At 30.1% G+C, this 17,867-nt stretch overlaps 1 protein-coding gene across 1 annotated transcript in view; it reads right to left on the bottom strand.

The window, feature by feature from the left end:
- LOC136977036 (chromodomain-helicase-DNA-binding protein 7-like) overlaps positions 1 to 17,867 on the bottom strand; it is a 187,579-nt gene that overhangs the window by 128,448 nt on the left and 41,264 nt on the right. Inside the window, 2 exon segments of the mRNA XM_067272465.1 lie at positions 6,095 to 6,238; positions 15,371 to 17,761. Of these exon segments, the coding sequence (XP_067128566.1) occupies positions 6,095 to 6,238; positions 15,371 to 17,638 (2,412 nt within the window). The 5' untranslated portion in view covers positions 17,639 to 17,761.

Genomic DNA, 17,867 nt, shown 5'->3' on the forward strand with positions numbered 1-17,867 from the left:
AGCCCATAGATGTTTGATGGAATTCATATCTGGGCTTCTAAATGGACAATCAATTACCTCAATGTTTTCTTTTTCAAGCTCTTGCTTTATTTATTTCCAGGTATGTACTTAAGCATTGTCCTGTTGCAATTTCCAGTTACTTTTGCCAAATAATAGCCCAAATGTAATCCAGTTCTCATAGTGCATCTTTTGATAATTTTTAGAGTTTATTTTACCACTAATAAAAACAATGTCTGTCTTACCACCATATTCAGAACCTGCCCACACCATAACTGATCCTCCTCCTCACTGTCTATTCATTTTCACTTTTTCATTCTTTCTTGTCTATAATTTGAAAAGCCATCTGGTCCATCTAACTTCCATTTTTTTTCCATCTGTAAGTACTATTTGATGCAACTCTGGAGGTCCAAGACATTTTTTCTTTGCCCATTATAGTCTAGCTCAGGGGTGGCCAACTTTTGTGTACATAAGATCTACTTTTTATCTTAAAAATGTGTCGCGATCGACTTGTTGTCGTAGGCATAGTCTAAGTGGCGAGGGGGGGTGTGAAATACATACTATGTTTATACACTGTGCTTCAGTACGAGGTGCACTCCCGCGAGCTATGGGTAGATAAGGAAAATATATGTTCAAAACTATTTTCTATTTTTTAAATCACTTATTAAGTTTTGAAGATATAAGCTCATAAAGAAAATAAATTTCCAGACCCATCTTTTGATATTTGCAGTTACGAGTTCATTCCGTACAGGCGGCACCTACAAAAAAATCGATTTTTCGACACTTTCAAGATAGATTTTTATTAACTTAAAATATAATTTAATTTTTTTTTATCAATTACAATGTATAAATTGTGGTACTATTTGTTCGTAAACTTGAAAAAGTTGTTATAAAACTGCACAGTACGGCTGATAATTTGATTATAAGATTTTACTTTCGCGATTTTTTTTTGGGCGAGGAAAATTTATCATGGAAGAATGATATAAGATTTTTAGACTTATTTTTTGCTAATCTATCAATAGCTCGTGGGAGTGCTCTTTGTACTGAAACGCCCTGTATATCTACCTACGTAAAAAACAACGTAATTATTTAACGAGCCAAAAACTCATGTCCAGGGGAATTAAAACAACATGAGTAATTATTAACAATATTTATTAATTCAAATTAGCTACTGATAAAGACAGATTTAGAATTTATTTTATTACGTTACATTAATGGGAGGACTGAGTTTGCACGTCTCTTACCAAGGAAACATAATTAGGTGTATATCCTGACAAAGATAATAATAATGATTCTTCAGTATGGGAATCAGTCAGGACAGAATGTTTAGTCTTCGTTAACTTTAAGTATGAAAATGCCAGTTCACACAGGTATGTAGTTCTGAAACAGGAATAAATATATTTGCTACATTTGGTGATACTGGGATATTTTTCTCAATTGACGTATTTCCAAAAATCCAAAAATATAGAGGTCTGTTGCCAAAAACGCTCACTTATCAAGTAAATAGATAGGTAAGAAAAGCCATAATTTAATTTAAAACATAAAGAACAGGTACTTACATTTTAAACAAATGAAAAATTGAAACTCAACGTTGTCACCGTGGATAAATAATATTGATTAATAATAATAATATTGTTAATACTAAAGAAAAGAAGCTACCGCATGACAGTATCAAATATTCAAGCTAAATGGCTGTGTTTTCTACGAGTCCAGTCATAACTGCATGCATATTGTTGCTTTTGCGCGTTATGTTCACGCGTTGCGTTCAGTTACAAGTGTAACACATTAAGTCAAGACATCGCGAGAGATCGACCAAAATTGGCATCGCGATCGACTTGTTGGCCACCCCTGGTCTAGCTAATTGGTGCTGTTTGTTTAATTTTGGTTTACCTTTCATTTTTATGAGGTTTACATTTTGATTATTATTTAGGGTTCTCTAAACAGTCATGTGTGATACTTTGGTTGGTAGAGCAGCTGCAACTTCTCTTGATGACATATGTTTGCTTGTTATTAATTGAAATACTTGGCATCTATTGCTGTCAGTCAGGCTTTTAGGCCTACTAGATCATTTAATTTTTCCATACTGTTTTTTTTTGTTGTAAAACATGCCTTATAGCAGATATAGAATGATTCACACTAGCTGCTACTTGTCTTAATGACTTGCCAGATCCATGTAGTAAATATATTTCACAACGTTAGTAAATATATTTCAAAAACGTTTGTTTTCAATTGCTATTACTGGATTTTTAAAAGGTTGTTGAGTGTGAATTCTATATTTCACAAATTTCTTGTTCTGTTAGATTGCAACCACAAGGCATTGTTTAAAATCCTTTTAAAATTTCTAAACACTGTTTAAATTGCCACCATATTTGATTTAAAAATTAATGCTGTCTATTGTTAATATTAAAATTATTATTATACATTTTTAGTCATTTCTGAGCCTGTGTTTAAAATTTTTATACGATCTAAAATTAAAAAATTGAAATAACTTTTAAACCAGTAATTATTTTAATATAAAAATTTACCAAAATGTATTACATTATATTTAATATCAGTATGTGTAAGTAATTTTTATAGGTTTTTAACCTAAAATTAAAAAACTTTTAAAACACAGGTACGTTTATATTTTTGTTACAGACTGTATTTTACCACAACTTTTTATTTCTTTAAACAAATTTAAAAATTTCATTATATGTAACTTAATCTCAAAATCTAACAGATCAATTTAGTAAAGCACATACATGAGATATTTATTATTATTAAATCATGTCTATAAACATGACAGGTTTATATTCATAAGTACAGATTTTTGACAATTGACTGCAAGGAAAAAAAACAAATATAATTAAATAAACCCCACAGTATATACTACATTTTGGCCACAGTAATAGAATAGTCCAAATTTTTGAAATTTTTAGAAGAAAACTAGTTTTGAATTAAAAATAAATAAAATATATAAATAATCACATTTCATTAAAAAAACACAAAAATCTAACTGAATATGATTGAATATATAATGAAATAACATGCACAAATGCAGGAAAAAATTTTTACTTAAATTATTAATATATTCTAAAATAATATAATTAATAATAAAAGTTTTTTTTTGTCATAACAGATCTTAAAACTGCTTCAAAATTTGCTAAATAGACTATTAAATATATATCTATGTCTATATTTTTATAATGTTCTATTATTTTTTATTTGATTTTAATATATTATAAATACAAGGTGTCCACTTAAATATCTATCTAGGGCAAGAGAGATCTTTTCTGATTTGCACAAGTTTATGCATGTGCTGAATGCTTGTTTCAGTGCAAAATACCAAGAGAAATTAATTTAAGACAATTTAGCAAAACATACAAATAATCTATGGTTCTAAAGGGTAAAGACAATGTTACAGAAATTGATACAAAATAGTGAAGTTTATTTTCTTAACAGATATGTTTAAAATGACTGTCTTCAGCAGCAAAACAAAGATGCAGATGGTTAAGTGTGGAATTACGGATGGCAAGTAGCATTCCTGGTCTTGCCATTTCACAGGCCCCTTGTTTGCATCTCTCTAGTTCACCAACATCACATGGCATTGCTGGGTATACATCATATGTAGATGCTTTTAGGTCACTCCACAGGAAAAAACACACAGGGGTCAAGTCTGGGGAATGTAGTGGCCACAGAACAGAACAATGTTGTCCTATCCAGCAAATGCCAACTGCTCTGCAATCCAATGAAGCATATCTGTCCGAAAATGAAATGGCATATCATCCTGTTGATACCAAACCAATGTAAATCATTAAGCCATTCATCCACTGTTTTGTTTAGGATGTTTGGATAACATTCACTTTTCAGGGTACTGTCAATGAATACGGGACTGAAAAGCTGCTGACCTCAAATTCCATGTCAGACATTTAAGGTAAAATCTGCTTGATGTCATGGCTGTCAATGTACACCACTGGGCAGAGTGCATCAAGCACTCTGCCCAGTGGTGTAATTGTGACAGTTATACATTTGAGAAAAACAGTGCTATGTCAATCCATAAAATGCACTGAAGGATTGTGATATATCACACTGTAAACTTACCATCATAATGCACCACTCAAATCACTGTGTGGCATCTTCTGCATATTGTGTTGATTGTAGATAGCAGTAGAATCCAGTGTATTTGTGTCCATCACAGTCCAGAACATGACCTAACCTATGCTGGAAAGAAATTTTTTGCCTCCGAATAGATGTTTAAGTGGATACCCTGCATATTTCCAAGCAAGGATGTTTACATTTGATAAATTATGACAATATTCATTTAAAAATATAAAAAATCAACGTTGTATATATTTCTGTATATAGGAGTGCAATTTACTCTGTGAGTAAAGTTTAAATTTTGAATACAAAATCAATATTGTTATTTTTACAATATAACCTCACCAGTATGAATTAATAAAAAATGGAATATAACAAATTAATAATACTATTAATTAATCTTCAAGTCAAAAGTTATTTATATACACATAATTTATTATTATTATTCTTTATGTCAAAAATATTAATAGTTACAGCAGCTCCTTGATTCAATGAACTAATTAAGGTATGATATTTGCTATTGACAAAAGTTCATTAAATCAAATGTATTTAAAAGCATATATTAATAATGAACTTACAATGTCAGTACAACATGTACTAAAATGTTGTTATAATACATAACAACAAAAGAAACATTCATACTTAGCACCAGAGTCAAAATTATTAGGAAAAAATACTAAATTCAGGTACCCAAACAAATTTTTATTTGAATGTTTTTGTTCTGGAGAAGACAAAACACTTCTGAATAAAAATCTGTTTTGGTTCTTGAATTTAGCATTTTTTCCTAATATTATTGTATAAGCATGAATAAATTATTATTATAATGTACACTGAGTAATTTATATTCATTGACTCATCTTTTTGTATGCTCTATTTGCAAATTTGAATTTAAAAAATTTCTAAGTTTTTTCCTTTAGGACAGAAATTTTTTGTCCATTAAATCAAGAGGCTACTGTACCTAAATATAATCCATAGTAATGTGATTAACTGTCAAGTAAGCCTATTTATAAAACTAATTTCTCAAACATGACACCATAAAATATTTTATGTTACAAATTAGAATAGTTTAATATAAAATTAATTTGAAAAAAAAAATTATTTTTAATATATTATTTTCAGCTAAGTTATATAGATATTCAATATTTTATATATCAGTAATGGAGAGTAAATTTTTCAAGAAGTATTGAATGAATATTCATAAAGTGAAATATAAACTGTCATCACATATCTTCAAAAAAATAAATAAATAAATAAAACTTTTATCTTTCTTTTATTGATTTCAATGCTAGAAGATAATATAATACCTTTAAATCAATTTAATTATAATCATTTTATTAATAATTAATTGATAATACTAGATCATTGTTGGGCTATAACCTGGCTAATTCAATAGTGATATTACGCAATTCAGATTACAAATAGGCTACTTAATTACCTATCTTTACTAACTAAGTTTAGTTTACTATATGATTTTCATTAAATAAGGTATATAAAAAAGAACTGAAATCCAGACATTATAATTTTTCTATAAATTGATTGATTTAATTAAAACAATTATTTTCCTCACAAAAACTATACTAATTTTAACCCACAATCCAGATTTTCTTCTATTCTAGAGTACTGATTGAAATGAAATTATCAATTCTTTTAAACTGAAAGTATTTCCATAATTATAAGCAAAATTAAAAGAGATCCTAACTCAAATATAATAATTAAGTAAAATCAAGTCTAATAAAACAAGGACAAAATGAAACACTTATTTATTAAATATTCCAAATTTTATATAGAAAATAAAGTTGGCGAGGTTATATCATAGTTATTAAAAATGAAATTTTTAAGAATTACAGACCTGATCATGATCAACAGAAATTTGCTGTGGGCACACATTTATATCCTGCATCCCTACATGATTTTTTTGAGATGGAGAATGAAGTCCATTATTTTGTGACCCTTGAATTTGGGAAACCTGTTGGCCAAAATGTTGTGCAGACTGCTGCATTTGTGATTGAGGATAATGTACCTGAGATCCTGAATTGTACCCATATGGAGATGGAGCATAAACAGAAGATATAGGTTGACCAGGTGCATTTGGAGGAAGAGGAGATGTACTAGGAGGTACATTTTGGGATTGAAAATAACGTAATCGTTCTTGTAATTCAGTAATCTGAAAATAATAATTTTGATTATGCTCAATGATTTTTAATTAAAAATAATTTTCTGTTTATACTCTTAAAATACATGTAAAGCATGCATATATATATATATATATATATATATAAACAAATTAAAATATTGATACATTACAAGATATAAATACTTGTTAAATATAACAAAATTGTATCCTTTGGATTTAAACAAATACCAATAGCTTCTAATAAAATAACTTTAAAAAAAAGTAAAATGCATTGTGAAAAATAAAATTTTTTAAATTTGTAATGTGAGAAAATAAGACATCATTATACAGTTAAAAGTATAAAAATATTAATAATTATTTTTATTACAAGATAAATCCAATTACAGATTCAATAAATGTATATTCATAATTAATAAACATTACAAATATATCAAGTTTTAAATGAAATCTTGAAATTTTTCTAATTATAGAATTTATTTAGTTTTGTTTTTATTAATGTTCTCTATCTATAAAAATAAATACATATTATAATTAAAACTTAATCCAAATACAAGCAAACATAAATGGTGGAAAAAATGTATTTTTTTTCCTACCATATATGTTTACTTGTATTTGGTTTTTAAGTTTTCTTGAAATTTTTACTCCCCCTCCCCTCTTGTCCAAGTTTCCTACTCCTTCCCCTCTTCAAACAAAACTCAACTCCTGTTAAAAGCTTTATCACTTTATGAATGATAGATACCGTAAGTAGAAATGAAACACACAAGAAATTTTGAAATAAACATAATATAAATCAGTGATTTTCAAAGTGGGGGTCGTGAAAAATATTTGGGGGGGGTCGCTGAAAAATTGATGCCAGATCAATTTTTTCAAATATTTTATAAATTTACTATGGATTCATGTTTAGAAATAATAGAAATAAAAAATATATAAAATAATTTTTACTTAAATAAATTGCACATATAAATAATAAAAATAATATAAATATTTAAATACGAGCCTAACCCCCTCCCTCCAGGATGTTTTTTGACACATACTTATTCTTTGGGGGTCCTTTGAAATTTTTAAGTGCAGAAGGGGGGTCGCGGTCCAAAAAGTTTGAGAAACACTGATATAAATGGTACATAAATAGTAGAAACAAATATATTTTTTTTTCCTACCATTTATGTACCATTTCTATCATTAAAATGTAATTTATGTTTCCTTGTCATTTATTCTTTAAGTTTTCTATATAATTGCCAGCAGATATTTTTATTATAAATTTTCTTTTCCAAACAAGAAAATACTGAAATTAAGAACAATGCAAATTATCATAAATATTACTATGTTTATATCAAAAGAATACTTCATTTAAAACTTTAAAAAATTTACTATTCACATTTCTTTTTAATCTACAAAAGCAGTTCAAAATATTTTGGTAATAACATTATAAATCTATAATCGCTGTTGTTTTCTTCCACTTTCAGGCCTCGGAGTGCTATTTCCCCTTTGAAAAAGTGAGAAAAGTGAGTTGAAATACAGAAAAAGTGAATAAAAAGTGAGTGCAATAGTGACAAAACAAAGTGAAAACACAGAAGGAAAACTCAGCAAAACAGCAGTAAAAATTGTTATTTCTTTTTATTCTGTTATGGTTAAACACATTTTAAAAATTTCTGTATATACTGTAATATAGTAGCCACTCGTTATATCGCGTTTTTTTGGTCCCCTAAATTTTAAAAGCATTTGAGTCAATTAATTTTAAATTACCAATTACCACTGAATTTCTATTTGCAACGAAATACGAGAAAGAGCTAAATATGCAGAACAGGTGGATAGATCGATTGTCATTTGTTTCCTTTTGATATAAAAGTTGTTTATTTATTAGTTTTAAGTACAGTCTCCTCATTTACAAGTTTCTGTGAATTCGAAATTTCATACATTTATGTGAATTAACGGTATTGCGTCAATTCACATAAAGGTGTGAAATTTCGAATTCACCGCATAACGTGTAAGGAAAAGATCTCTCTGATTCTGAACGAAAACTTCTAAAATTTTTATACAGTAGTAACTTCATTTTGCTTTTTAGAGAATTTTTACTCTGTAATTTTATAAGTTTTGGTGTTCTATTATATATTCAATATTCATTTTTTTTAAATTTTCAATTACAGCATTTATAATTTTTATTGAAAAATATAAACTACACGAATTTCTAATAAGCGATTTATATAGTACTGTATAATAAAATCGCAATTGATGTTTTTATATCGACAGTATTTGTCTTTCAATGTCATTGTTAAAGAAACAATGCTAAATGGGCGTTCATGGTTTCGATGTTTACGTAAACGTCAATTACCGGTAATTCGATATAACCTACGAATAAAATTCAGGATTGAAAAACTAAGCTTATTTTATATCAGAAACACTTGCTGATGAAAGAACAGAGATTCCATAGCATGTATAATCTGTTTAGTAAAAGCCCAGAATTTTTATTACTCGGTTATATCGCGTTTTTTTTTCTGTTTCCCGATAATCAGTGGCTTTTGTATTTTCAGTAAACCATGAATACTTGAAAAGTCTTTGGCTTCTGTAAATAATCAGTCATGAAAGATGATGTTCTTTTATTAAGATTATTCTGCATGTTATCAACTTCCTTCTATTTCGCTTCCTCTTGCTTTTGAACACTTAACACTAATAAGCATCACACGTGCTGCTTGTACTTCATTCATGTTCTTGCTGTTAATAGCCTTCTCCAGTTTTTTTGTTTGCTGCTTCTAACAAAACTTAGACTGTCGCATGTATTTCATTTTCTTCTACATTTTTCTGGTTTAAACTCAGTTGCCGTTCCATAATCTTCATGTTACGAACAGCTTTCTTTTGTTGTTCTTCAAAACATTTCTGTGCTCTTTTTTCCGTTTCTCTTATTCTTTTAACTTCTTTTCATTTTCCAATCGTTCTTGATAATTTCCATGCACCGAGGAAGCTAATTTCAGTCGTCCTTTGCAATAGGTACAAGGTGTGGGCTTTGGTCATACATGTTTAGTCCCTCCTTAACAATCAAAAGTGAATTAAGCATTCTTTCCAACACTGATGCTCTATCAGGAGAAAGTGCCCGGCATAAAATTGATCCTCTCATTCATGGGAACGGGATTTTCGATGCTGATTTCACTAATTTGGCTATTCTCGGATATTTATCATTATCAGAAACTGTTTATTTTTTAATGCTTCGAGATGTGTAAATATTGATTTCCAAATAAAATAATAAATCTGAAATAAATATACTCCAAATAATATAAGTAAAATAATATTTTATTAATGATTTCATAAATAACAAAAAACTTTTTCCTGCAGATGAATAAAAACCAACATCGTTGCAAAGTTGTTAACCTTTGGGAAGCGTGTGAAAATCTTTCTCACAAGCAATTACGTGTTGTACTTTTTACAACACTTCGAATATTTTAATTTATTTGGTAAATTTTATATGTAAATATGAATTTACATTTTCGTTTACTTTTTTAGTCTCTCAATTAATGCACAATTATAATCGGCATAAGAGAAGATTAAAAAATGGATATTTCACAAGCAAAGTAATCACACATTTTATGAAAATAACACTTACTATATGGAATAATTATACTTGTAGTCAATTTAAACATACATTTATGGGAAGATGTAGATGTGATTTAACGTTAACAATATGCTATGAAATCATTAAAGTAATTTTATTAAACTCAAGTTTATGAAATTATTTAAAGATAAATCAAGTAAAAAAATATTTTTGTAAACGACAACTCCATAACCCGATTGTTAATTAAAACCAAATAATCTGCCAAATTATTGGGCTATAACCAGGATAACTAAATGGTCAGAAACGAAATCTTTTTTAGTGGTAGGAGGTTACGCTACTATCTCGTGTTAATTTTAATAATTATATATTTTGAATTTAAAAGCGGCAGCAGTGTTGTCAGCTTGAGAGATTAATCCCTCTGCGTAATGTGCTTTCCCCTGCAAAAGGACTTTAGTGATTTTCTTAGAAAACAGCCAAAACTGCAGGGATGCTTAGAATACTTATTTTTAAACTCTGTAGAAGGAAATGCAATTCGGATAAGGTAGATTTTGGCGAATAATGAAAATATGGCATGAGTACATAACTTTACTCAACACTGGCTTCTGAATTTGTAATGAGAGGGGTTTTTTAAGTGCATAAAAGATTTTTTTAAATACGTTAAATAAATTTTTGTTTTCTATAACCTAACGACACTGAGCGGGCAGTTGCAATTTTGAGTCTGCTCAGGGCCGCGTATTTTCTTCTAAAAAATTCTATTCTGATAGTCCGATAATTCGGCAATTCGTTTGGCTTTAAAATTATTTTTGGTTTGCCCCACATCTTAATTAAGCACGTGAAAATGACCAAAAAAGTGAGAAAAGTGAGAAAATGACCTGAAAAGTGAGAAAAGTGAGGATACTTCAGAAAAGTGAGTACAAGTGAGAAAAGTGAGCGACTCCGAGGCCTGACTTTTCAATGTGTGTAAACAAATAACATTACAACACATCAAAAACAGTTATCATACCATAAATAGTTTAGCAACAGTCACTCTATGGCAGATATTTAATTGAAATTTTCTAACATGAATTTCACAAAAACATTTGTGATTTACTTGGACAAAATTTTGAATTTACTTATATAAGCATGCAGCTCCGGAAAGTATGAATTACTAATGATTGTATGAATTTTAATGTTAATCATGCTCATATACAACTATTGTGAAGTGCATACATCAATTTTAAGACAAATGATTAAGTTTAACAGATTGTCTCTATCAAAGATGCCTTGTCAAGCTGTGAATAAATAAAACACTGTTACTGTGAAGATATTAGTTACAGAAAACCTCCATATCATAATAACGTTAATTAGTTCAAATTTAGATATGGACTGTTTATTTTGAAAGTGCTGTAAGTCTAATTTTTCTTCTTTCAAGATATTTAAAGGTTTGCATTTTAGTCAATTCAAAAATACATAGAAGTCATTTATGTAATCAATTTATGTGAATTTAACTAATCACATATTCTGAACCAATTACGGTGTGTAGATGATGAAAACAAAAAAAATGAACGTTTTCAAACTCCTTCTGAGTCCTTCATCAGGTTTTTTGTTTGTTTTTATCACCTACACCCTGTAATTGGTTCAGAATATGTGATTAACTATATCCCAGGTGTGATGAGTAGTTATTTACTCTTTAGCGAATTTAACTAAACTAATATATTCTTTCTGGGTCGTAAATGAACTTACACTACTTTCATAAATAATGAACTGTAAAAGTCATTAAATTTCAATTATCTAAAATTCAATTTCTCTTAAAATATATTGTGTCTTATTCTGATTTTGTTTATAAATAATAACAGGAAATAAAATATTGTTTATTCTCAACATTAAAAATATATACTTATTGTTAAACTATTTTATAATAAGTTTATCATTATTATGAGCATATCATTAGACACTGCTTTTCATTTAGGTTTGTTATGTAAATTTTTTTCATTCCATCTATTTCCATTCCATCAAATTGCACTTTTGTTGATAAAATTCATAGTTTTACTCTTATAAGGAGCTGTCCACAAATGATGTCCACACTGGAAAAGAGGGAGGGGGTTACAACAAATAAAACAAAGTAAGACAAGGGGGGTTGAGTTTTGGTGGATGTTCATTTATTTCATTAAATTTTATACAGTTTATGCATTTTATTATATTTATTTCAAAATTTCTTGTATGTTTCATTTCTACTTATGGTATCTATCATTCATAGAGAGATAAAGGTTATAACAGGGGTTGCATTTTGTTGGACATCATTTGAAGAGGGGAAGGAGTTACGGAAACTTGGACAAAATGGGACAAGAGGGGGAAGTAAAAATTTCAAGAAAAATGCAGACATAATTTATAGACAATCCCTAAGTGCTTGGATTGCAGAAAATGGACTTACACCACTTTCTTAATCAATGGTTATGCAATGTCATTTATTGATGAATTTTCAATTGATCAAAGCATACAATTTTTATTTATAAATAAAAAGTTCATACTAAATTATATGTAAATTATGTGATTTCTCAACTTTTTCAAAAATAGACAAAATAAACAGTCCATATATTGATTGGCAGTACTAAAATAATTCTTCATTACTGTTTGATATTTTTTAAAAATTTGTACAAAGTGGATTACAAAAAAGTGGATTACAAAACTTACTGACCAAGAGAAACATATCACAGTAGACAGCATGAAAAAATTATTTAAGTTATTTCAATTAAATTGCTGATAATTTATTGATGTTACTAGAGATTAGAGAATTGATTTTATTATTCTGTGATATCAAAAAAAAGAAAGAAAATATTTGCTTTGTTTTGCAATCGGAACAAAGTTGGTCCTCCTTCGTTTTTTAGATATTCTGCCATTTTGACAAACTTTTTAATCAACTTAAGAATATAATATGATATAATTGAATCCCATGCACCATATATTGCCTCTAAGACCAGTAATTTATGAGAGCCCTCTCTCAGGATTATAAATATGTCACATCATAACTCCAGCTGTTTTCTATATTTAGATTAAGAAATTGTGTTGCCATTTAAACACTTGATTCCATGAGTGTTTAACCACTGTTTTGTCCTGAATGTATGGAGTAGCATTATCCTGCTGAAATATACAGTTTACTTTACTATTTAGCATTATATTACTGGCCCAAAAATATGCTGCTAATTGCATATTCAAAATGTCAATGTACATTTCAAGGTCCATTGTTTTTGGTATAACCATCAAATCTGTTACCAGCAGCAAATAAACTTTCCCAAGCCACAAGCAAATCACCTTGTGGCTGCTGATTTATTTGGACCTCACTCTACAATCTCAGATCATACTAGTAGTAGATACTATATGGTCCATCTAAATTGAAACATTTCTTGTGAAGAAATATAAAACTGTCCCAACTTTCATGCACACTTCTTCATGATGTTGTATTAGTACAACTTTTACTTTTAATTTTAGATATTTAACAGTCTAAATTACACAGCACACAAGAAACTGGTATAATGTTTTTTGAGGGCAATGTTAAATTATATTGAATACAGTGTTTCTGAGAGATTGCAAGACAGAACAATTATTCTAACATCTCTTATAGACAAGATTCATTTTCATCCAGAGTTAGATAGAGTCTGCACTAAATGACTTGTTGAAAGAAGTTTTGCAGCTATCTAAAATAGCAACATACCAGCACCATGCAAATGTCATATTTCACAGACTTCAAATTCAGAGAGTTCTATACCACAAGGAAAGCTTTTGTTAAGTTACTGTTAATGTAATATATTAATACTTACATTAACAAAAATTGTGTTTCTATATTTTTATTTACTGATATGTTTGATTTTCTTATCTGTTCAAAGTTTTAAGCTTTTTAATTCCCTTATTTTACTAACTCAAGGTTTTTGAATGTTTCTCCAACATTCTATTTTTAAACATTAGTTCTGAAGATGGTGCAGTTTGGCTTAAAAACCATTTTATCTTAAATAAATTTGGACTCCTTCTGGTATTCTAGCCTCAGTATTTTCCTTTGTTCTTCCAATGGAGTTTTACAATGTGTGGGACAGTTCCTGATCATTCTCGTAAGTAAAAAGTGTCACAACAGATGTAAATAGCATTTCTTTACTTTCAACAATAGCAACTCAATGCCTACACAAAAAAACATAATTTATATGCAAAAAACAGCTGAAAGTCATCTGCCTGACCTAAAGATAAGCAGGTGATTGGAAGACAGGCTATAAAGTCATCTGTACATTTGGATGGGTGGCAGTTAAAAAGTGCAGTTTAAAGTGTAATTAAAGTTTTAAAGCTAAAGTTGGAGCATTGAGTATGTTAAGGAGTTTAGCTACTTTTATGAGTGTGTTAAAGACAGTTTGCAAACTTTTCACAGTAGTAGAGTGAGTGTGTTTGATCCTTTCGACATTAGTTCCTTACCAGCACCCACAGAAAATGAATCACACTCCTCTACTCTTCAACTGTAGATGAACTCACAGTAAGGATGCCATTTTTTTTCTTCACAGCTAGGTAGCAGCAGTTGTGCCACCTAGTGTGTCCATCTGAGTGAGAAGCCAGAATACTTTTACTTTAGGCCATCAGTTTTTATAACAAAGAATTCATACTTGTTTGTAATATGTACAAAGAACAGACTATCCAACCTAACATAGAACTCTCATTCCATGTTAGTTTGGATACGATGACCAAATACCATTTTAGAGCATTGTTCCAGTGTTCCCATATATGCTTTCTAGACAGGCTTTTGTCCTATCTTTGACAAATAAGAAACTTTTGTGAAATTTCTGTGAACCCAAAAATATTAATTTAGCAGTTTCTTCTAGGTTTAATAATGATGGTATCATTGATTTTGTAAAGCTTATACAATGAATAATAAAACTCAAAATTATTATAAAATATGTTGCAAAATATAATTTCTTTTTATATAAATGATAACAAAAATTATTTTCTGAATTCATTTTCTTGTATAAATATGTTTCCAATGAAAAGTTAAATAAATAAAACTCTAAAAAAATAATACAGATCATTAAATATATGTTATAATTACATAAATGTTATGAAAACAAATGTATTAGAGTAAACATTTTTTTTCAGTCATTAAAAGGAATGAGCATTACAGAAAAGACAATTATCAGTAGCAAAATTAAAGTTTGGTGAAAACTACCAGTAAAGTTAATATAAAATTTTTAACAATCCAGTTATATAATTTTCTTAAAAGATAGCCACATATATTAAAACAAATTCTAGAAAATAAGAAATATTAAATACTAACAACATAATTCACATATAAATTATTTTTTTTTCCACGAAAGATGTTCTTTGTTTCTAGTAATTAACATATATTTTAAACAAATTGTTTATAAGAGATTTTTTTAATTTTTATTCTAATAGAGAATTTTGTATATTATCGTTGCTGTTATGTTCTTAATAAAATAATATTAAAGTGTAATTGTTCATTTTTTCGGGAATTGTTTAAACCTCAAAATTAATTTCTTTTTATAACTAATAATGTATAATAATTTTATAATAATAACTAATAAATTGTTAAAACAGTTGATTTCAATGATGCAACTTAAGAGATAAAAAATTAAATGAATTTGTAAAATTCTTACCTTTTGTTGGGTTTCAGGACTTTGATGCATGCCATATAACTGTTGCAATTCTTGCTGAATCTGCTGTATTTCAAATGAATTTCCAGAAGGAAATGATTGATTTGAATGGTAAGGAAGAGAAGAGTTTGGTGGAACAGGAGTTATATGGCTAGGTACAGGACTTGAAACAGTATGTGGATGTTGCATATCAGTTTCTGGACCCATAACTGGTTGAATAAATGATCCATTATTAGAATTATTATAATTAATATTAGAAGGAGTGAAATGGCCTGTTGTCATTCTATCATCAACACCAGAATTATTATTTGTTCTTGGCAAAGGTCCACTTGTTGTGGATGGATGTAATGTTTGAGAATTTGGCACATTTGGTCCTGTACCAACATTGTGACTTATCATAGGGGATTGTTGTTCAGAAGGCATAGGTGTCTGTCCAAGATATTGATGCATTGGTCTTGGCTGTGGTGACATGTGAGAAAATGCCGGACTTTGCGGTTGAGAATATGATTCCACTGGTGGTGCTGTAGAATGATGTGGCTGAGGCTGTGATAGATGAGTATAATAATTATTATTAACTGGTGATTGTACCATTACAGAATTTGAAGATGCACCAATATTTGGAGGAGCAGCCGATGGAGTAGTTGATCCAGTTGTCATTCTTGGCATCACCATTTGTTCCAAATGCTGCAAGCTATTGGACGGTGTACCAGGTGAAGGACCCTGTCCAGGGCTAGACATATGACTTGTACTAGGGCTAGGATAACTTCCCTGAGATTGGGGTGTTGATGTCGTTGGAGGATGAACCATTCTTTCAGGAGTATGAGAAGCTGGGGGCATAGGAGATCCTGAAGGTGGAGTAGGAGTAGGTTGTCGTGGTGACTGATTTATATGTGGTGGAAAATGTCCTCTGTATTGAGGGCTGGTAGGTGCCTGCGGTACATGTTGAGGACTGGCATATGTTGATAACTGAGTTGGATTTGAAGATCCACTGACATGTGGAGCAGACTGGGCAGTATTTGTAAATGTCTGATTAGGAGAATATGACATCGGATACTGAGCTGGACTATTTGGAGGCAATGATCCACCATGTTGCTGACCCGAGTTTATCCTTGGAGAGGCACATGGATAACCCATCTGCTGCATAGGTCTAGGTACACCAGTAGAAGACATCTGACCAGATGTTTGATGTGAAATTGTTCCACTTGCATTTGTGCCACTAAAATGGGCTCTTGCCACGGGCTGAGAAGTTGGGGCATACGGTCCCTGAGAATATGGTGGTACAGACTGATCTGATTGAGACATTGGAACGTGAGGAAACTGAGTTCCTCCAGATGGTGTTCCAGTTGTTTGAGTAATATGTGATCCATTTTGATTAGATTGAGAGGCTGCCATTCGATAAACTGGTGGTCGTTGCATTGATGGTGTTTGTACAGGAGAATGTGCCATTTGAAAATCTTGTCCAGGCATGTATTGGTTCTGTGTTGGAGCAATAGGCCGTGATCCTTGTAAAGGCATACCTCCATGTTGAACAGGATTTGCTCCATGATTTTGAGTAGGTGGCTGTTGATGAGAATATGTTTGTCCTTGAGATAAACTGAGACGAGTATGTTGTTGATGTCCATAAGCATTTTGCCACATTTCATTAGATTGATTTACATGCTGGATTGGATGCTGTTGATGATGCTGATATTGAGAATGAGGTACTGAACCATATTGTCCTGGATACTGTGCAGAATTTTGAGGAGGATGTACGGAGACTGGATTTGGTTGCTGTGGTCTTTGTCCATAATGGCTTCCTCCCATACCTTGATGTTGATACATCTGCATTTGAGATGGAGGCACAGCTTGTGGTGGCTGTTGTCTAACACCTGAAGAGGGATGTGATGCATCACCTAAATGTGTAAATCTTGGACCTGAAACATATTGACCACTTTGTGTGGCTGGACCATTATAAACATTATAGTGATGTAATTTCTGAGGCACTTCATTTTGCTGATAACCATGTACTGGTCCTGATTGATGATAATTGCTCATACCTCCATGTTCTACCTGAGATTCTGCTGGAGACTGTTGATGTGGCATCATTCCAGATATCATTGGATTAGAGTTCTGTGAAGGTCCAGCAGGTATATTTGATGGTAACATTTCAGTTCCAATACCAGGTTCTGCCATATTATGCCCATAACCTCCACTTCCAACCATTCCTGTTGAATCTTCCATTTCATTTCCACTCACACCAAAACCACCTCCAAGCAGATGATATTCTGCCATATCTATTTCTCCTTCTTATCTATAATTCCATTATGTTGCATTTTTAAATCTTGCTAGATGAGGCTAGCATTAGCACTACATATTGCTTCTATACATTTTTAATTTTTCCAAATACCGCCATACCTATTTAAAAAATACATATTATATAAGAATATATTATTACACTTAAAAAAAAGCTCATATATATTAAAATATTGCTATTTGATTAAAGTTTGAACAAAATAACATA

Source organism: Centruroides vittatus, unplaced genomic scaffold (genome assembly GCF_030686945.1).
Source record: "Centruroides vittatus isolate TY-2023 unplaced genomic scaffold, ASM3068694v2 contig_439, whole genome shotgun sequence".
Lineage (NCBI taxonomy): Eukaryota > Metazoa > Arthropoda > Arachnida > Scorpiones > Buthidae > Centruroides > Centruroides vittatus.